The sequence below is a fragment of the Suricata suricatta genome, chromosome 17 (genome assembly GCF_006229205.1).
Source record: "Suricata suricatta isolate VVHF042 chromosome 17, meerkat_22Aug2017_6uvM2_HiC, whole genome shotgun sequence".
Lineage (NCBI taxonomy): Eukaryota > Metazoa > Chordata > Mammalia > Carnivora > Herpestidae > Suricata > Suricata suricatta.
Window position 1 is genome coordinate 58,437,246 of NC_043716.1, and position 22,394 is coordinate 58,459,639.

Consider the following 22,394-nt stretch of genomic DNA (forward strand, 5'->3'; position numbering starts at 1 on the left):
TAACCCAACCCAAGAACATGCTCAACAGGATGGGACCCCACAACCAGCTTGGAGCCACACTGATATGTGCTTCTCAAAAGGCCTTGGTAGGGACATTACTAGACTTGCAACAACAAGGTGAGGGCAGCTGGCCACATGATGGCCCCGGGTTCTGTTTCAAGGCTATAAAACATTTACCTTTGGGCTGTCTCCACCAGAAGCTTCCTTTTCATTTTCTGGTTGCGAGTTGTCGGCCATTAAATTGAGGTCAGCTGGTATCACACGGCCCATTTTGTACCCCGAAGACCCTGCCCCCCGGGGGCTGGATGGGCAGGAGTTTGCAGCACTGTGGATGGGAAAAGGTGGTTGCGATCAATCTATTACAGGAAATACATCGCACTGTGCTTCAACGACTTGTTCTGGTTTCAAGGAAAACAAACATTAAAATTAAAATTTTAGCATTTTCTATGGAAAATGGACTCATTAATTCTCTGTGAAATTTAAGATCACTCCAGTAAACGTGCAAATCAGATACCTGTTTCGCCAGGTGTTATATAATCATAGAACAAACTCAAAGGAGGTGGTGGTCCACCTGTTTCACCAGTGAGGAAACTGAGGCTCAGGATGGTTCTAGAAGTTACCAAGGACACGGAGCCACATGTAATGGCTCCAGGTCTCCAGCCTGGCAAAGGGACACAGAGCACACGCTCCACTCACTCTCTTGCTACCTAGGACATGGCCTCCAGCTACACCAAAACGGGTGGGGACAATCTGGAGAGAGAGAAAGGCAGCCGGGCCAAGCCTAGGAAGCACAGAAAGGGATGAGGCCATGGACACAGACGCAGATGGCATCAGGCCCTGGAGCACATGTGTCAGGTCAGTTAGGACACAACACCCCCCAAACACATTAACCCATTTAAAAAGTTATTTATTTTTTATTATTAAAAAAATCTTTTTTACATTTATTTACTTTTGAGAGACACAGAATGACACGGGAGGGGTACACAGAGAGAGACACAGCATCTGAAGCAGGCTCCAGGCTCCCAGCGGTCCCCACAGAGCCTGATGCAGGGCTCGAACTCATGAACCACGAGATCATGACCTGAACTGAAGTTGGACATTTAACCAACTGAACCACTCAGGCACCCCTATTTATCTATTTTTTAATGTTTGTTTATTTTTGAGGAGGAGAGACCAAGCGCCATTTGGGGAGGGGCAGAGAGAAAGGGAGACAGAATTGGAAGCAGGCTCCAGGCTCCTAGCTGTCAGCGCAGAGCCCACACGGGGCTCAAACCCATGAACTGTGAGATCATAACCTGAGCTGAGATCATGACCTGAGCTGAAGTTGGACGCTCAACTAACTGATCTGCCCAGGTGTCCCTTTATGTATTTATTCTGAAAGTAAAAGTAAACTCTAGCCCCAACATGGTGCTCGAACTCACGACTCCAAGATCAAGAGCTGCACATTCTACCGACTGAGCCAGCCAGGCACCCGAGGGACCCATGTTTAAACGCGTGTTTTCTTTCCCAAGGCAGGGCTGGGGTGCTGCTTTTTGAGCTGTGGAACGAGAGGCCATCGGCACTTGACTGTGCTCATTCACCAAGCTGCACAGTTAAGTTCCCGTCCCTGTCCCACACAGGATCATACTTTACAAAAGAGAATGAGGTGCCACAGCAGAAGGACACCAAGCAAGACGGGCTAAGAAATCTATCCAATTACCTACGAGTGTGCAGTTAGGGATTAGCTGCATTTGGGGGTAAAAAAGACAAGTACTACAAATAGACAGAAAATTTCTGGAAAAAATACATAAGGAACAGTAGTTCCTCCAAAAGCGTGAAGTGAACGTGGCACAGGAGAAAGAAGGGGAGAGGGTGATGTGCTCTGGCCAGTGCCCGGAGCGGCACTAATGGACTCTCCACTGTGGGTATGTACCTCGAGACAGGCGCTCACTCACCAGACAGGTGTTTGCAGAGGTCGGGAACGACTTTTAAAGCCCTGGGGAGAAAAGCAGCAGACTGCACTAAAGGAACTTACACCTTACGACGTTGAAAACTAGCCAGCACTTAAGTGCTGACGCAGGGAGGGGAGTGGCCATATGGGGTGGATGCTGGGTTTAGAAAAGGCAAGTCTGGTGGCCCCTGGGCAGTTCAGTTGGTTGAGCGTCCATCCAACTCTTGATTTTGGCTCAGGTTGTGATCTCATAGTTCTTGGGTTCAAGCCCTGCATCGGGTGGGGAGCCTGCTTGGGATTCTCTCTCTCCTTTTCCCTTGTTTGCATACACATGTGCATGCACATGCTCTCTCTCAAAATAAAGATTAAAAAAGAGAGAGAGAGAGAAAGAAAAAAGGGCCAATCTACTCTGCACACAAGTTATCCGCTGTTGGGCTCCACCCCAGTGTCTCACCAGGCAAGGGCACTACACTGGTCAGCACCGGCCATGGGGAGGGACGGGCAAGGAAACCAGGATGAAGGGCAGAAGGGGAGGACAGGCTGGGTCAGGGGCTGTTCTCTAACCACACCCCCTTCCCTGCGTGCCCACGCCATCGGTCTCATGACTCGGTGCGCCATCTCCAAGACTGCAGCTCCCGCTGTGAGCTGCCATCCCATGTGGGCAAACAGGGCTTTCTCCTCTACCTCTGTGGATTCTGCTGAACAGAAATCAGGCCATGTGCTTACCCTCTACTGACATGATGGCTATTTGGTCCATATAGTCACATGCAGACAAATTCCACCACGTGGGAGAGACAGGAGCAGCCATAGGAGGAGGCAGAAGAGGGAGGGGCCTGACCCCAACAGCAGCGGCCACACAGGACAGCGGAAGCCGCAGTCAGTCCATTCACAACTCCCTCCACTCACAAACACGACACATCTTTCTAGAAGTCTTATTGCTGATGCTCCTTTTTTTTTTTTTTTAATGTTTATTTATTTTGGAGAGAGACAGAGTGCATGCAGGGGAGGGGCAGAGAGAGAGAGGGAGACACAGAATCTGGAGTAGGCTCCAGGCTCTAAGCTAGCTGTCAGCACAGAGCCCGAGCCTGGTGTAGGGTTCAAACTCACACACTGCAAGATCATGACCTGAATCAAAGATGGACACTTAATTGACTGAACCACTCAGGCGCCCCTGATATTCTTTTTAAGGTAAGAAACAGAAGTGTCTGATGGGGACACTGCACACCAGTCCCCATGCACCCTCCTTGGCTCTGTCACAGCAGCGTCCGCTGGGATAGACCTGAACAGCAGGAGCCTGACTTGAGAGAGCAGTACAGGCATCCGTTCTGCACTAAGAGAACACCCAAATACACACTACCCCTTCTTCTAAGTGCCAACAGAATCCCTGGAGATGGGCACACCTGAGCCCTGCCCGCACTGCACAGAGCTCCACTTCCGGCACATGTGGTGATCTCTCCTGCTCTAAGCACATGCGTTGTGTGGGTCCTGTGGCTGCTCTCGGCCTGACCACTGTACTCTGGGTTCCGGGGTGTGCACCAAGAGTGTGCCCTGAAGCCGCTGACCTCCACCTCCTCTTAGGACATCATGACAAACACAAGTTTGATGCTTCACTGTGGTCAAACTCATCCATCCAAAGTACAAGAACTCAGAACGTACATGAAATTGCAGCAAACTAAAGAACTCAAAATGCAAACGAGAACAGCTCAGAGTTTAGATCAACAGAGCAAATCACCTGCCCCCTCAACTTACACTCAAACACAGAGAGTCCATAAGTGAAGGTCAGGAACGTCTGGGAACTGTTTCATATGCAGGAACCTGGGAGCAAGGGGTGTTCAAAAACTGAAAGGCAGGTGACGGGTCCACCCGGGAAAAGGAACGGGTGTTGGCTGCTGTGTGCTCCTGCCTATGACTGTGACTTATGATGGCTTCTGAAAATCCCAAGGCAGGAGGTAAGGAATGGAATCAGGACGTGGTCATGTACATCTCAGCATGCGTGCGCCCCCAACCCGACCCTCCAGTGACCCCTGCCCACCACATGAGCTGCTGTACCTGATGGTTCCTGTAGGGGAGGGAAGGGGACTGATGAGGTGGGCCATAGTGTCTGGAATGTTGATGGTCAGGGGCGAGATGTGGGCCTGCACGGGCTTCACCGGGGACTCGGGAGCCTCCTGCTTCTCCCTCTTCTCACTGGACAGGGCAGTGAACGTGATCTTGATGTTTGTGCTCGGGAATCTAAACGTGCACCTGAAAAGAAAAGAAAAAAAAAAAAGCCACTGTCAGCACCTGTCTGCCAGACCAGAGGACAGGCTGTCCCACCCAGAGCAAGACAAAGAGCCCAAGTGTCCCCAAAGGCACTGGAGCCTCATCTTGTGGTGGAGAAGCCACTGAGAAGTCCACCCCAAACCTCACCCTGTGTTACAAGCCGCTTAATGAATGAAGCCACAAAAAAGCATCTCATGACTTTAAAACACTAGTAAACAAATGCATTAATCTTTTATGTTTGTTTATTTTTGAGAGAGTAAGTGAGAGTATGCGTATGAGTGGGGTGAGGGGCAGACAGCCTGATGTGGGGCTTGAACCCACCACGAACTGAGCCTAAGTCAGAGGCTTAACCTACCGAGGCACCGAGGCACCCCAACAAATATGTTCTTTAGGCCAGCCAAATATAAGTAAAAAATTCAAATGCGACTTAACCTGCATTATTACTTTAAAAATAAATACACAAATATAGCTGGATTATTAAGCAATGCAATTTTGGCTGCTCTTAACTAAGAAACCAAAAATCATTCCTTTTGAAAATTCCTATCATCCTTTTTCAATGAGCAAACAAGAGCCAGAGATAATTAAATTTCAGGGGAAAGGGTTTTAATTAAATACTCTGGCTCACCTTTAATATAGCTTCCTTGACATATTTCAAGTATATTTATTTAAAAAAAAAGTAATGCAAGCCAAATATCTTTAAAGAATAAAATTAAAAAATAGCTCCACAGACTCATGATCTGTGTCTGATCTCACACCCAGTTAAATAGCACCTGACCTATGTGTATATAAATGGCTAAATGACCAGCTGAGGGCAGTCAGCTGACCTCTGTGTATCCATCCTGGGGTACCCATGCTGGTGGTCAGCTCTGTCCACCACTCTCCTATCTGGTTATCTCCGAGGAAAGATCCAGAATGTGCACGGCACATATCCCTCCTACTTCCAGTGATGTATTCAAGGCAATACTTCCAAAGGTTCTAGTTGAGGGCTAGAAAGGATGCCACCTGACAAGGTTTAAACACTTGCTGCCTGGCTGCCTTCCCCCACACTCCCCCCCGCTTCTGAATGCACTGACACGACGTTCCCTGTCCCTTCACTCCCCTCATGAGGCACACCAGTCAGTCCTGCAGCCTCAGTGGACAGAGCAGAGCCAGAGTGACTGCTTCTTTCCTAACACCCAGCACCCACACCTTCCCTGTTCCTATCTCTCAGGGCGCCTACTCAATCCATACTGGACTCTGCTCCCTTACGACCCCACGTCCAATGCTCCAGACTCAGAGTCTAGCCTCTATGCTTCTCTGTCTGCATCCATTGGCTGGACAAGCTCCTGTAGGCCCATGACCCTCCTCTCTACACACTCCCAAATGACTCAAAAATCCACATTTCCTGCCCTCTGGACCTAACTTCTCACTGCCTTCCTGATGTCCCCCCACTGCACCCACACTGGGCATCTCTAATAAGACCCCCACACCACACCAGCTTCTCCCCAGAGCTCCCCTTGGCAGTGAATGAATGGCATCACCCAGTTGCTCAGGCCAGAAACAGGGTTCACCCAGCTTACCGGCTAAGCCATCAGCTCTCACCTTCAAAACGTACTCACCATCAGAACTGAAAACATCTGCTCTGCCAGAAACCTGTTAAGGCACTAAAAAGGCCACCTTTTTGCCTGTTCACCATCTTCTTTTTTTTAAATGTATGTTTATTTTTTTGAGAGAGAAAGACAGAGTGTGGGCGGGGGAAGGGGCAGAAAGAGAGGAGACAGAATCAGAAGCAGGCTCCAGGCTCCAGGCTCTGAGCACAGAGCCTGAAACAGGGCTGAAATCCACGAACCGTGAGATCATGACCTGAGCCGAAGTCAAATACTCAACCGACTGAGCCACGTAGGCACCCATCTTTGTTCACCTTCTAAGAGAAAACTTTTATAAATCACACTGCTAACTAAGGACTCATATCCAGACTATAAAGGTCTATCTAAAGGTGACAGTAAGAAGAACAATCCACTTAGAAATTGGCCAACAAACAAAAAACAACAAAAAACCCACTTTGCTAAAGATACCTAGCTGGCAAATAAGCTTGAAAAGATGTTCAACATCACTAGCCATTAGGACAAAAGGCAAATGAAAACAACCATGGGGGGTACGCCTGGGTGGCTGTCAGTTAGATGTCTGACTTTGGCTCAGGTCACGACCTCACAGTTCATGAGTTCAAGCCCAGCATCAGGCTTCTCACTCGCTGGCTCTCGCGCGCTCACTCTCTCTCTCACCTATAATACCATTAACACAAACCTGTACAGGTGCCAACATGTCACAGAATCACCAAAACACATAAAATATATATATATATATATATATATATATATATATATATATATATGTATGTATCAACGCACGCAAAAAAATAGGGGGAAAACGCATGTGTGCACAGCTGAACCACCAGTTTCCAAGCTCCCCCCATTCTGCTCCTATGCAGTGACTCTCACTCAGCTCCCAGGGACACAGGGCAGTGTCTGGAGGCTAGACAGGGACGCTCACACCCCACAGTGCAGGGACGGTCCCACCACAGAGAAGAGATGCCCTGGGCACGCCCCTCACCTGCTGCTGGCCTTTCCTCCCCAGCCCTTCTCTCAGGTTCCTGCTTTAGTCTGGCTACCCGGGTGCCCCTGACCCTGTTAGCCAAAGTTGAGGTTTTTTTTTTTTTTTTTTAGTTAAAAAATATTTTTTGATATTTATTTATTTTTGATAGAGACAGAGTGCAAGCAGGGGAGGGGCAGAGAGCGAGGGAGACACAGAATCTGAGGCTCCAGGCTCTGAGCTGTCAGCACAGAGCCTGACGCTGGGCTCAGGCTCAGACTCATGAGCCATGAGATTGTGACCTGAGGCGAGTCGAAAGCTTAAATGACTGAGCCACCTAGGCACCCCCAGAGGTGAGTTTCTAAAGATCTGAGTGGCTGTCAGTTAAGCATCCAACTGTTGACTTTGGCTCAGGTCATGACCTCACGGTTCATGGAATCGAGCCCCTTGCTGGGCTCTTTGATGACAATGTGGAGCCTGCTTGGGATACTCCTCTCTCTCTCTCTCTGCCCCTCCCCTGCTCTCAAGCAATCTCTCTCGAAATAAATAACCATTAAAAATAAAAGTCGGCATGCTGAAGGCCAGAGGGAAAATCGGCCACCTCCCTCCTGCTCTTGGGTACTACCCCTTCCCCCGTCCACTGTCCTCCCTCCACCCCCAACTCCCCAGAGGCACCTACCTGACTCTGAGTCAGACCTCATCACCCCTGCCTGCTGTCCCTTTCCTGTCCTCACTTGCTACAAGGGGGTCCGTCCCACACCTCACCCAACTGTCCAAGAGCTTTCCCTAACTACTCTGCCCTGCTCTTCATGTCACTAAGGCCGTGTGACTCTAAGTTACACCCACAAGGGCTTGTTGTCCCCCTCAATAGGATGCAAGCCCCAGGAGAGCACAGCCCTTGCCTGCAGAGTTCACTCCTCTAACCTGGAGCCTAGAGGAGTTCTTGTTTATATGAAACAGACCCTCAGTCCACACTTGTGGAATTAGAGTGCCCAGTTTCATGTATTAAAAAGGCCTGATGACATAATGAATAAAGCAAACAAGAAGCCCACAGCTGGACACCTTGCAAATGCTGGTGGGATCTGAATCAATTCTAGGCTTAAAAAAGGTGATTAAGACCCCACTGGCCACAAAATTTTGAGCACATCGCATATGATGAGTGTAGGGAAAAAAGTAAGTTTTCCTCTTTTTTTCTCCCAGGACAGCACCTGAGCCCCTGTCCTCAGACAACTCTTCACTCACGTCACCAAGCCGGCTGGGCCTCGAGAACCGGCTCTGCCACCCGGCATACAAGCCTCACTCCCGTAGAGCTGCTACGTCTGTGGCTCCGTTTCCTTATCCAGAACGGAGAGGGCAGCATCTCCCTCTGCAAGTACCTCGTGATTAAGTCGGATAATATTTGTCAAACACTCAGATGTTTATGAAGACGGAGAGATCCAAACCGTCCTCAGCCCCGCTTCAGGACAGCAGCACTCCTCCCGCAGACGGCATCCGTCGTCCCCAGCACTTCCAGAAAGCTTCCAGAGAGCCGGCCTCGTGCACAGCAACAGCAGACATACCCACCTGGTTGCCAGCAGAGCAGAAGCAAGAGGGCCCTGCAGGCAGCAGGCCCAGGAACCCCAGGAAGGCGGGCTCCTCCCTCGCCCACAGGGCAGACCCGAGACTCCCCAGGAAAGACCACACCCTCCTCGAGGGTCCTCGGCCCACACTTTTCTGGAGAATCACCCACAGCATCCATGTGCACAGAAATGGCTGGGTGCTACCTTCTGGGCCGGGAACCGCCCCACCAAGGACAGCCTTCCTTTGTGTCTGAGCCCCAAGGTTTCCAAATAAAGGTGGGATTGGAAACAGCCAATTCCCTGTCCCCTGGCTATCTCCACGGCAAGGTGCTGTCAGGCCCCCTGCTGCTAGCCTCTGGCCAACGGTGTGTGAGACTTCCATCCTGGCCACCACTGGCCACTGCTGCCACCAACCCCTCCCCCTTGACAGGTGAAAATCATGAAATCTCTGTTTCCATCTAAGATGAAACTTCTTTTCATATGAGTCAGGAAACAGATTTAAAAACCACCCAGACATCCAGGTAATTTTGTTTTTTAATCTGGGTTCTGGTTACCTGAGTGAATTCCTGTTTGTGAAAAGTCATCAAGTTATACATGTATGACTCTTGTGCTTTTCTGTACAAATAGCATACTTCAACAGAGAGGGTTTTTTAATTCTTAAAAAACCTATCTACACAGGTAGACACAGAAAGTAGCAAATGCTAATAACGTGACAGGGGATTCACAGTGCCGTTTTCTACACTTGATCTTAGCCAAAAGGCCGTGAAGCGATCACAGTGCTGTTTTCTATACTTTTGTGCTAACCATGGCCTATTTCTTGACCTAGGTTGTACTTACATTGGTACCTACATTACCAAGATTACTGATTTTTGTACGTAGGTTACATTCAAAGCAAAATACACGAAAACCATTTTCAAGTTCTCTACAGAGTTCAATTAGCAATGAAATCCTTGTTCCCCTTTAGAGTAGATGCATGGCCACTGCTTGACTTTTCTAAGCTAGAAATAAAAAACAGCACAATAATTTTGATCAGTTTCCTCACAAAACTAAAAGGAGCAGCAGAACATTATTATAACAGCATGGAGGTGAAGATAAACCCACATGTGGGGATCCTCTTCGGACCTCTGCCTTCTCCACCCCTGCCGCCCGAGTGGCCTGAAGGTTAGGGCTAGAAGGCCCATCACATCTGAGCACACTGATCTGCTTCCCTGCAGGGCCTGTGGGTCAGGACAAGGGTGTGAATCCCCATGTCTCACGCTTATGTCACAATACCTCACATGAGGTGTTCTTTAAAAACACTTGAATTCATTCTAAAAGATGTGTAATGAAGCTCAGTGTAAGAATATGATCTAGGGGCTCCTGGGTGGTTCAGTCAGTTGAGCATCTGATTCTTGATTTTGGCTCGTGTCGATCCACATGCATGGAGCCTGCCTAAGATTTTCTTTCTCTCTCTTCCTCCCCTGCTCATACATGTGCATGCATCTGCTCTCAAAAAATAAAAAATTATTATGAATTTGTCTGCTAAATTCTGGCCATTATGACAACAGAGGAAAAGGAAAGATGAAAAAATGAACAGTAAGAAAAGCCAGATAGCAGAATCACAAACCCCTAATTAAAAAAACAACCAGAAACGTCAATCACCAAACATCAACCTAATGTATTGAGTGCCTCTGTGAACTGAGAACCACAAATCAAAACTTACAGAGCAGCAACACAACAGCTGATGGTTTCAAACCTATGCAAACAGGCCTTGATAAAAATTAAGTTTCATGGCGCCTGGGTGGCTCAGTTAGTTAAGCATCTGACTTGGCTCAGGTCATGATCTCATGGTTTGTGAGTTCAAGCCTCACATCACACTCTCTGCTGACAGCTTGAAGCCTGCTTGGAATCCTCCGTTTCCCCCCCCTCTCCTGCTTGTGAGCATGCGCTCTCAATCTCAAAAATAAAGACTTTTTAAAAAATTAAGTTTCTCTAAACAAAAAAAATTTTTTTAATTAAAAAAAAAAAAGGAAGGGGTGTCTCGGTGGCTCAGTTGGTTAAGCGTCTGACTTCTTTTTTTTAATTTTAATGTTTTTTATTTATTTTTGAGAGACAGAGAGAGACCGCGTGAGCAGGGGAGGGTCAGAGAGAGAGGGAGACACAGAATCTCAGCAGGCTCCAGGCTCTGAGCTGTCAGCACAGAGCCGGATGCGGGGCTCAAACCCACGAACCACGAGATCATGAGCTGAGCCGAAGCCGGATGCTTAACTGACCAGGAGCCCCAAGCATCCAACTCTTGGTTTTGGTTCAGGTCATGATCTCAAGGTTCGTGAGTTCAAGCACTGCATCAGGCTGGCTCTGTGCTGACAGCTCAGAGCCTGGAGCCTGCTTGGGATTCTGAGTCTCTCTCTCTCTGCCCCTCCCCCCCCCACCGTGCTTTGTCTCCCACCCAAAATAAACAAACATTTAAAAAAAAATTAAGTTTCTCTTACTTGAACACATGTTAATGATTTTAACATGGATTCAGGCTCACACATACCCTTCCCTCCCCACTCTCACTCTCCTGTACTTGTTGATACGAACAGGAACTCTTAACAAATGAGATCTGCACACCAATGGCCTCAGTCTAGAGCTCAGAATAACAGGTCTATGGAGACCTTTGAGACCCTTCTCTGCTGTGACAGGGCCCACTCACTCAGACAGACATACTCCCAGAGCTGGAAAAAATCTCGAGTGTGCTCCATTTCTGCCTATTCAAAAACACACATCTGGATGTAAACTGATCATTAATTAGGTTAACTCTGGAATCACTCAAGTTTTAAAAAATATTTCAGAAAGGTCTTTTGTTATTTACTTATTTTTATATGTATATATATATATATTTTTTTTTTTTTTTGAGGAGAGAGAAATGGATGTGTGTGGGGAGAGGGGCAAAGGGGGAGAGAGAGGCTCTAAAGCAGGTGCCACGAACAGTGTGGAGCCTGCCCAACGCAGGGCTCAATCCCACGACCCTGGAATCAAGACCTGAGCTGAAATCAAGTCAGACTCAACTGAACGAGCCACCCAGGCGCCCTGAGTATTTCAGAAATATTAACAGACTCTTTATAACTTGTTAGCTAATTCAGTGACTCACCACACAGTACCAATTCGATTTGGTGCCCTGCGGATGAGGAGACCACTCTGGAAGGAACCAGAGAGGCTGCAGTGGTGCAAGAGAGACCCACAGATGCCTCCTCTCCTGCCAGGGCACAAAGTGGCAGCAGTGTCCCTGCTGTGGGGGGCACATAGCCTCAGCTCTGGGCTTCTTGCTAAAAATAACTGACACATCTCCCCAGGAGGAAAAACATCAGACAAATCCAAATCGAGGGGCATTCTACATAATAATTGGTCTGTCCTCTTCAAAAATGTCAATGCCATGGTAGTCAAAGGCTGAGGGGTGGTGACAAATGAGAAGAGAGGTCAATGTGACTGTGATCCCACTCCAGAAACAGGTCTGGTTTTTCTTTTGCGATGAAGGGCATCAGCAAATGACCGCTGAAGTCTAAGCAAGGTCAGTGGTTTAGATCACAGTGCTGTACCAGCGCTAACTGGTTTTGGTGCCTGTGTTGTTGGTTGGAAGAGAATGTTTCTATGTACCCACAGACCAGGAAGCCTCAATTCCAGAAACATTCCTAACCTGATTTAGGGTGCTGGTGTTGGGTTCTGCAGCAGTTTCACAAGTGGCTGACCAGTGCTTCTGAGTTTTTCTTTGGTTTCAAGAACTGTGTTTGTTTTCTGTCATTCCCCCTACTCCCCTTTTGCAGCCAGGAGAAAGGTACTTCATTTAAGATCGTGATGCCAGGCTGGGGTGAGGGTGGCCCTGATGCTGTGACAGTCAACTGCGATGCGTTGTGCTTCCAGCAGCCTCAGAAAACACGGGGCAAATTCTACTTTAATTTTAAGGATGCAATCCTCAGTCATTTAGGACATGCTCTAGACTAATGAAGAGTTCCATTAGTTGTGAGAAATAAGCCCATGAGTCCTGTCCCATCTGAAACGGCACATCCGTGGCTCCTGGTGCAGACGGCTGGGTGGACCCTGGCTGTCACCCTGACGGTAGCAGCAGACAGGTACACTAAGCATACAGTAGGGACTCAAGGAGAAGCAATTATTCCTCTGAGGTGAGGCTGCTCCTAAAATTACTCTATCCCAAACGTGCACAAAGAACACTCGTGTTGAGACCAGAGAAGGCTCTCCAACACACACACACACACCTTGCCTGGATTTCACTCACAAGCAGAACCCTGGGCAGTGCCTAGACTTCTTCCCTGTACACAGTTTACAGTAATTCCTTCTGCTAATGCAGAAAACCAGGAGCCTCCAAATATTTTTGTACATCTTTAAGTGAAAAATCAAGCAGGGGTCAACATAAGATTAGTACAATATATGAAGAATAAGCTATCAAGATATAAAAAAACAAGGGACAAAATGGGAGGAATATTTGCAATACACATATCTCACAAATGACTTATGTTCTGGATATATAAAATTCGACCCATTAAAAACGGTCAGATTTCTAGTAAAGACGACACGGGCACTTGGCTGGCCTAGTCAGCAAAGCATACCAGGCTTAATCCCAGGGTCATAAGTTCAAGACATACACTGGGGCCTAGAGCTTACTTAAAAAAGAAAAAAAAAGATACAGGAATGGCTAACAAGTATGTAAAAAGATGCTGAACATCATTAGCTATCAGTGAGACGCAAATCAAACCACAATGAGATACTACTACACATCCACTAAATGGTTAATAATACAAGGATACAGGGCAACTAGAACTTTCCCACACTGCTGGAAGGAATGTAAAACGGTGGGACAGCTTTAGAAACGTTTGTCAGCTTCTTAGTAAGCCACTCCACTCTTACTTAGTATTTGGCCAAGAGAAGTAAGTGCATCAGTCCACACAAAGACCTGCTCATGAATGTTCACAGAAGCATGATCCACGACATTCCAAAGCGTAAACCTCCCAGGTATCCAGCAACTGGTGAATGGATTGAACAATGGTGGTATATCCACACAAGAAAATACTTCTCACATACTACTCAACAATCACAAAGGAAAAACTGCCCAGGGGAGCCTGGGTGGCTCAGTTGGTTAAGTGTCTGACTTCTGCTCAGATCATGATCCTGTGGTTCGTGGCTTCGAGTCCCAGCGTCAGGCTCTGTGCTGACAGCTCTGAGCCTGGAGCCTGCTTCGGATTCTGTGTCTCCCTCCCTCTCCACCTCTCCTCCGCTTGTGTTCTCTCTCTTTATCTCTCTTGAGAATAAACATTAAAAAAAGAGAGAGATCATTGTATTGAGTTCCTTATTAAAAGGTGAGGTTTTACATGTTTGAAATTGGGATAAAGCATTTCATCCTTAGGGCACTTTATAAAAAGGAGAGTCTTCTGGAAATTCTATGCTGACTGGACAAAAAGCACACAAAACGATCCTCAACATCACTGTCACCAAGAGAAATGCCAAATTAAAACCACAATACAATACCACCACACACCCACTAAAAACCTAAAATGAAAGAGAAAATACCAACATCGATGAAGCCATGAAGTCACCTGAAGGCCACATTACATGGTGTCAGTGGGTGTAAACTATGCCGAGTGTCTTCCAAAGTGGCTGCACCTACAAAAGCTGAACACAGCACATCCTATGAGCTGGCAGAGCCACGGAGTCAAGAAGCACACCCAACAGAGATGTGTGAGCTCACTGACACACAGCCACGGGAATCTCAAATGTTCAATTAAGTAAGTCTTCCAACTTAAAAAAATATCTAGAAAATACTCAGAGCAGCACCGTCCATTATACTAGACCAAAATAAAACTACCTGTCTCACTATAGCAGAATGTCAAATTATGGCATTCACATTACCAAATACTTTACAGCAAAGAGAATGAATGATTCACAGCTAAGTATAAATCCATGAGCTAACCTCACCATCATTTTATTCAGTGAAAAGCCCACACCAGCCCCTGAAGTCCACGTATTCCATGTATACGAAGTTCAGAATCCCGCAGAACAGTCTCCGGTTTAGATTTCAGGACAGGGGTTCTGTTGCTGGAAGGGCCTTCTGGGTGCCGATGATAGTGTTCCCCAAATAAGGGCAAGTTACACCCTAGGCTGTCCTTACACTCTACACGTAGGGCCTGTGCCCTTTCTGTGTGTGCGTCATACTGAAACAAAAACAACAACAACAATCATGGGAGGTGACAATCAAGAAATTATTCTTAAGGTCCAGAAGAGAAATCACTATGTCAAGAGCTATGCAGAGGAAGGAAGGGTGTAAAGGACAGGCGTGAGAAATGTGCCAGTGAAATGACTGAAGCAGAGACACAATTCCCCCCATGCAGACAAGCATTGTAGACCAAGGAGAGGGTGAGTCCACTGTCCTGGATGAATCCCATCAGCTCACAAGAGGAAAGGGGGACGCCTGAAACAGAAACAGCAGGACCACAGACAGAGCCGAAGGCTTTAACGCCACTGAAGACATAGCCACCTGTGGGCATCTCACTCCTCACAGCCCCACGACAACCTGCCTCCAGGCAAGTCCTATGCCCTATACAAGTTCACAGATTCCAAAAAACAAACAGCTCCAAAATCCCTGACCTGAAATTGTTTGGTGGCCAATTCTGACCTAGACTGAGAAGGAGCTAATTATAGCCTTTAACTATCCTGCTTAGAATATTCATGTACTTCATGACAGAAATCCTAATGTGCTGAATTACAGGGCGCAGGTAATCTGTGTCTCCCTCTCTCTCTCCGTCTCTCCCCTACCTGTGTGTTCTCTCTCTCTCTCTCTCTCTCTCTCTCTCTCTCTCTAAAATAAATATTAGGGGCGCCTGGGTGGCTCAGTCGGTTGAGCGTCCAACTTCAGCTCAGGTCATGATCTCATGGTTCATGGGTTTGAGCCCCACGTAAGGCTCTGTGCTGACAGCTGGCTCAGAGCCTAGAGCCTGTCTTCCGATTCTGTGTCTCTTTCTCTCTCTGCTCCTCTGCTGTTCACGCTCTGTCTCTGTTTCTCATAAATAAATAAATGTTAAAAAAAATTAAAAAGCAAAACAAAACAAAAAGAAATCTCTTCACCTCTCAGTTTAAAAAACATTCCTCAGTATTTTCACCATAAAATAAACCAAGAAAGAATAAAGAGCGCACACGCTCCCCAGGACTCATCACCACTGCTGGGCTGAGAGGGCGGCCCGTTCCTTGGTGAGCCCGGGAGCCCGGCTGTGAGAAGCACTTTAAGTGCGGTGGGGCTTCCCTCTGTACAAAACACTCTGCTCTCTCTCTACGCACACGAGACACGGAAGAGCTGCAGGCGGCAGTCCAGAGCCAGCTACCCTTCAGCCACCAGGTGCACTGCGGTCCCCGTGCAGAGAACGGACAACAGAAGGGTTCTGAGAGAATAAAGGTTAAGTGCTGGAATGAGAGAAACTTGGGGTGATCTCCCCTTTTGTAAAATGAACTTAATGGTACTAGTTGTCTAGTATTTTTAATAAAAAGAAATAGGGAACACTTAAAATGGACATATGCATTTGACACAGAAACATCACTATGAACCTAATCCTTTAAAGTTCAATTAAGAGTATTGCTTATAACAGCAAAGACAGTTACCCTGCTGAACAAGAGACAATAAGGGAAGTCACAGCACATCAGACAGATGGAAGCTCTTGCAGCCAATTACAATGGATGTTTAAAAAGTTAATTAACACCTTAGAAAAAGTCACAATAAAAGAGACAAAAATCCTATTAACAGGATTTAAATCTACCATTTAAAAACAAATTCAAGGGGGCATCTAGGTGGCTTAGTCGGTTAAGCACCCAACTTCAGCTCTGGTCATGATCTCATGGTCTGTGAGTCTGAGCCCCACAGATGACAAGTCAGAGCTGGAGGCTGCTTTGGATCCTGTGTCTTCCTCTGTCTTAAAAATAAATAAATATTTTTAAAAATGTAAAAAAATAAAAATAAAAACAAATTCATGGGGCACCTGGGTGGCTCAGTCAGTTAAGCTCAGCTCAGGTCATGATCTCATGGTTTGTGGGTCTGGGCCCCACATGGAGCTCTCTGCTGTCAGCACAGAGCAGGGTTCAGATCCTCAGGTCTCCTCTGCTCCTTGCCCCTCCCCCACCTCTTGCGTGCACGCACATGCACGTTCTCTCTCAAAGATAAACATTAAAAATTTTTTAATAAAAACAAATTAAACCTATTCATAGAATAATGCATATATTTTGTTAACAATAGCTACTATAGAAGGTGGGATTATGGGTAATTTTTCTTACCCATTTTTACAGTTCAAATGTTCTATCACAGCATTATTTTATATTACTTACAATTTTATGATACTTATTTTTTCATATTCAAGTTAGTTAATATACAGTTATGTAGAACCCAGGGATTCATCTCTTACATAATACACCTGGTGCTCCTCCCAAAGTACCCTCCTTAATGCCTGTCACCCATTTAACCCCCCCCTTCCAGTGACCCTAAATTCATTCCTTGTCTTTTTTTAATGTTTATTTTTAAGAGACAGAGTAGGAGTAGGGGAGGGGCAGAGAGAGAGGGAGACATGGAACCTGAAGCAGACTCCAGGCTTTGAGCTGCCAGTGCAGAGTCCGGTGTGGGGCTTGAATGACCCAAGCCAAAGTAAAATGCTTAATCGACTAAGCCACCTAGGCACCCATGTTCTCTGTATTTAAGAACCTCTTATGGTTTGTCTCCCTCTCTGCTTTTACCATATTTTTCCTTCCCTTCCTGTCAGCACAGAGCCTGACACGGGGCTCGAACCCACGAGCTGTGAGATCATGACCTGAGCTGAAGTCAGGCTTACCTGACTGAGCCACCCAGGTGCCCCTATATGAACGTTTTACCAGCATTAAACCAATTCAATTCAACAAGTATCGGAACTCCTTGGTACTAACCTTTCTAACCAGGTACCCAAACTCTAGCCCACAGTCCCAATCAAGCAGCTGGTAGTCAGCTCTCAAACAAGTGCCATACCAGCCTGCTGCACTCCAGAAGAAAAACCTGAAACCAGCTGCTAAGTTTTAAATTCTTTTTCCCACACAGTGCTTTTTAACCTTCAGTGCCTGCCAGAAGCTGCTGGAGTTTTTTCAAAATGCAGACACATGTACAAGCACACACACACACGTACAAGCTTACACACACCCCACACACACTCCCCCTAGTTAACCAGTCTCTGAAGGAGGAGGAAGGTTTAATTCTAGTTAGCGAGAAGCAGGGCCAACATGTCACCATGAAGATAGTGATGAGCCAGCAAGGGTGTGTGAAGCAGACACAATCGTGCACCTTTCATTCTTCCTTGGAGAGAGGGAGCAAAGGGATGGGAATTCGGAATCTGGGCAGGGGCACTCTGAGGACAGGCCCCACCAGTGTGGCAGCAGGTGCTCCCTGCCCCTTACTGGGCTTACCGCACACAGAGCTGTGCTTTCAGCTGATGTTGAAACTGGAAAAGCCAAAGCAATGTGTGCCTTAATACAAGCTAGGGGATCTCCCACAGCCTCCAAGTGAACACGTCCAAATGAAATCCAACCTCTTCCCAGAGCTTACAGTGGCTGTGAGGTGTGGGTTTTCTTCCAGCTAGGGCCTCCTCAAGGGGCACACCCTGCCCTCTGGCAAGGACCTGGTGCTGTCCACACTCATATGGCCCCAGTGCCCTGCCCTCAGCGGCTCTGGGCCCACGCAGAACCAACCAGTGTGCTTCCAGATTGTGAGACAGGGGACTTCCTGGGAGCACAAGCCTAGGTCTTTCCCCTCCCTCCTTTCCTCCCCCTGAAGCCAAGAGTAAATTCATGTCTGCAGAAAAAGACTTAGGATACCACCCTCGAGAAACAGCACAGAGGGGAAGACAGACATCACAGGCCCTGAGAAGCACCTGAGACCACCTCTGTCCATCAGTCTCTGTGCCGTGGCTTCTGCTTCACCCAGCATGGATTCTAGCACTCCTCAGGTCAAAAGGGACCCAAGAATGAAGAAGGTGCAGTAAAATATGAAGGGCAAAACCAGAAAAAGACAACATGGGATTAGAATGCTAATGCCAAGATGCACAGATGCAAGCCAGGAGACCCCATGTTATCCTCTCCAGTAGGGCTTAGCACTTGCTCTGCCTACCCTGTGTGCAGACTCCATCAATAGCATCAACAAGAACCATCCCCTAGAGCCTTCGAAGTACATCCTGCACCCACTTCCCTCACCTCTGCAAGCTGCCCACCGCAGCATTCCTGCTCCTCCCTCACTGCAAGAACACCTACAGGTGACAGGAGCTTTCCATACTCCCTTGCAGCCAGATGTGGCCATAAATCCCAGCACCCAGCAAGAAAAGGCGCCGAAGTACTCGTCCGGTGAAGTGCAGAGCTGATGGCTAGGGCTCTGCTGGCCATCAGAAACCGTGACGACAAGAGCCACCCTCAGTTTACATTTTTAGAATGAGAGAGAAATACACCCACTATAGGTCCCTCATCTACAATTCTGGAACCCCCAAAGCCTGGTTTTGGTGTTATTTCTTTGGCTACAAAACCTGATCTGAAGACAAGAATGTGCATCTTTCTCTGCAGAAACAGGACGTGCCCATCTGAGGGACAGCAAAGCCCAGCCTTTGTGGGGGATGCCCACTAAGTTATAAGCACTGGGTCACCCTGCTACAATCCCCAAAGATCTCTGTCCCGTGATCTGCACAAGGTTCTGAAACCTGTCCCCTGTTTAGACCCCTGCTAGTTTCCGTGTCTGGCTCCGCCATCCGTCTCCAGCTGCCTTCTCCGCAGGCACAGGCCCCCTGTGCGCTCACGGGATCGCCCCTCTCGCCCTTCTGCTCACCACCAGAGGTCCCTGGATGACAAAGGACAAACTCCCAGGCAGGTAAGGTGCTCCCCAGCCTCAGGGCCTGGGCCCATCTGTCCACATACACAGCTCTCTCAACTATGTCTTACGCCAGTTCCCCCCCGCACCCCCAGCCTCCCTGTTCCTGACTCTCCCCGACCCCTGCAGTGACCACACCAACATTTCTGCTTTCTGCCAAGGCAGAGGCCATGTCTCCTCGGCTCCCACATCACAGCCTTGCATGAAGGAGCTCAACCACCAGAAAAGGCAATTTCCTCATGAATCCTCACTCATTTGAAAAAGTGATTTGAGATCAGAAAGAAACAACGTTTGTGTTATAATTTAATGTACTGACCTCTAGGGGCACCTGAGTGGCTCCGTTGGTTAAGCCTCCCACTTTGACTCAGGTCATGCTCTCACAGTTCGTGAGTTCAAGCCCCACGTTGGGCTCTGCGCTGACAGCTCAGAGCCTGGAGCCTGCTTCAGATTCTGTGTCTCTCTCTCTGCTCTTCCCCTGCTCATGCTCTGTCTGTCTCTCAAATAAATAAACATTAAAAAAAAATAAAAAAATAAAGTACTGACCTCTAAACAAGAGAGGTGCCCTGTGGCCCTGCCTCTGTCCAAAGACCCTGGGAGCCACCCAACCAGAGCAAGGACAAGTGTCCAGACATCCAAAAACAAACAAACAAATAAACAAACAAAAAGACACATTACTACAAGGTAGGAGAAGCATGACCTTGAACTGCCCAAAGCATAGATGCCAACAACAGAAAGGAGGGTCTGGCACATAATTAGGAGAGGCAACCCCTCTTTTTTCCAAAAATAAAAAGTTTTCTTTGCCTGTATCCATAGATAAAAACTTTAACATAAACCCAATGACTACACAACTTATTTTTCATGAACCCCATTTTCTTTGCTCATCACAAAGCCAGAAGGGCACTTGGGTGGCTTAGTCGGTTAAGTGTCTGACTTTGGCTCAGGTCATGATCTCCCGGTTTATGAGCTGGAGCCCCGCGCTCAACGTCCTTGAAGGAAAGGAAAGGGAAGAGAGAGGAAAGGAAAGAAAGCCAGAGATATAAAGAATAAAATTCCTATTATACTGCCCTATGAGGGAAACTTAAAACACAGAAAGCTTGATATGCAGGGGTCATGTGGCATTCACACAAATAACTGGTTCCACATTACTTCTTATCCCTCTTTAGAAGGGCAAACCTCAGATTTTGAAAATTGGGGATTATTTTTAAAATACTCCTGAGAGCTGACAAGCAGTGACATTATCTACTGATGGGACATTGCCACAATATGCAGACACAACCTGTTCTAGGAACAAGACACACGTAGCATTTCAGACAAGACTAAATATTCTCTCAGGTCAGAAGTATAGTACAAAATAAGAAAAACATCCATCCACTTCTGCATATATATCATACGACACACACAGGCTGTTCTCGCAGCTTCAGAGCAGTCACACCAGGTCTAGAAGCCGTATGGAACACCCTTTACTAGTAGTACGCCTGCCTAAAAAACAGATTAATCTAAATCAGAGCAGCCAACTTTTTTTTTTAAACACTTATTTATTTTGAAGAGAGAGAGAGATAGCGCAAGCAGGGGAGGGGCAGAGAGAGAGGGACAGAGGATCTGAAGTGGGCTCTGTGCTGCCAGCAGAAAGCCCAATGTGGGGCTCGAATTTACAACCCGTGGTATCATGACCTGAGCCTAAGTCACAGGCTTAACTGACTGAGCCACCCAGGAGCCCCTTGAGCAGTCAACTTTTAAACGTAACATTTTCTTACCAAACAGAAATATAGGCTCATTATAGCAATTTTTTAAGACAAGCTAACAGAAACGGCAGCCCATAATGCCCATTTGGAGACATGCATTTTTGTCGTCTTCATGGTGTTTTAAATGCAGGTACACACTGGGTGTACCACACACACACACGCACCTATTTCTTCTAACCAGTGGAATTCCTCCACACGCACTGTTCTTTAACTTTTCCTGCTAAATATCAGAACTTCTAAGGTGATAAATATACTTTAATAGCTATACAGTCTTTCCTTGAGCATAACTTACATAACCTAAATGCCAAAAAAAAGAGTAGGTAAATCAATGCAATTTAAAAACCTATTTTATGGGGCACCTGGGTGACTCAGTTGGTTAAGTGACCAACTCTTGATTTTTGCTCAGGTCATGATCTCATGGTTTGTGAGATGGAGCTCTGCGTCAGGCTCTACGCTGACAGTATGGAGCCTTCTTGGGATTCTCTCTCTCCCTCTCTCTCTCTCTCTGTGCCCCCCCCCCCAATCTATTTTAGTTTGTCTTGTAGATTTTCCCCTCCTCTAGTTTATGGCTGTTTCTTGGCTTTGAGTAGAGCTTAGTGATTAAAAACGCTGGCAAAAAACCTGGATATAGGTTTGAATCTAGTATTTCCAAGTTATACACCTTTGGATTAGCACCCTCCAAGCCTCAACTCCCTTCTAAAATAGAGATAAGAACCATTTCAACAGGATTCATAGAGGAAATGAGAGCGGGTGCCGGGCAAGCCAGGGTGCCCTCATGCAGCTGCTGTCTAGCCTCGTTACAGCCCAGGGGTAAGAATTCCGCCATCCCCACTGTTGGGCTTTATACACGGCAACATTTTTAAACACTGTAGTATTTTAAATGCAAAATTATTTCTTCCTTTATGTTAAAGCAAAACATCCTTCCTAAGACTATAGGTATCAGGAAACATTAACAAGAATCACTATTATGGTCTCTGCTTTTTTCTTTTTTAAGGGATTTTAAAGAAAATGAAACCAACATGTCAACAGTATAAGACCACTGAAGAATTTCATATTTCCTGATTCAAAGTACAGACCCTAATAAATTACTAATAGCCAAGATAAGCTTATTAAGAATGACAGTCTAGGTGCACCTGGGTGGCTCAGTTGGTTAAGCAACGACTCTTGATCTCAGCCCAGGTCATGGTCTCATGGTGGTGAGCCCTGTGTTGGGCTTTGCACTGAGCCTGGAGCCTTCCCCTTCCCTGCCTGCACATGCTCGTGCAAGTTCTCTCTCAAAACAAAACAAAAACAAAGAAATCTGATTTTCATATGTTATTTTGCACTTAAGATAGTTTAGAAATTTTGTCATACTCTATTTCACCTTTTCAAAATGGGATAATGAGGTGTCTGGGTGGTTCAGTCAATTAAACTTAAATATATATATATATGTATTTTTTTAACATTTATTTATT

The 22,394-nt window shown here is 46.8% G+C and overlaps 1 protein-coding gene across 1 annotated transcript in view; it reads right to left on the reverse strand.

Moving 5' to 3' along the window:
• The window catches only part of FOXK2 (forkhead box K2), a gene marked incomplete at its 5' end in the record, with an annotated part of 59,818 nt that overhangs the window by 24,229 nt on the left and 13,195 nt on the right, over positions 1-22,394 (reverse strand). Inside the window, 2 exons of the mRNA XM_029927131.1 lie at positions 178-325; positions 3,980-4,174. Coding sequence (XP_029782991.1) covers positions 178-325; positions 3,980-4,174 — 343 coding nt within the window. The remainder of the gene's footprint in view (positions 1-177; positions 326-3,979; positions 4,175-22,394) is intronic.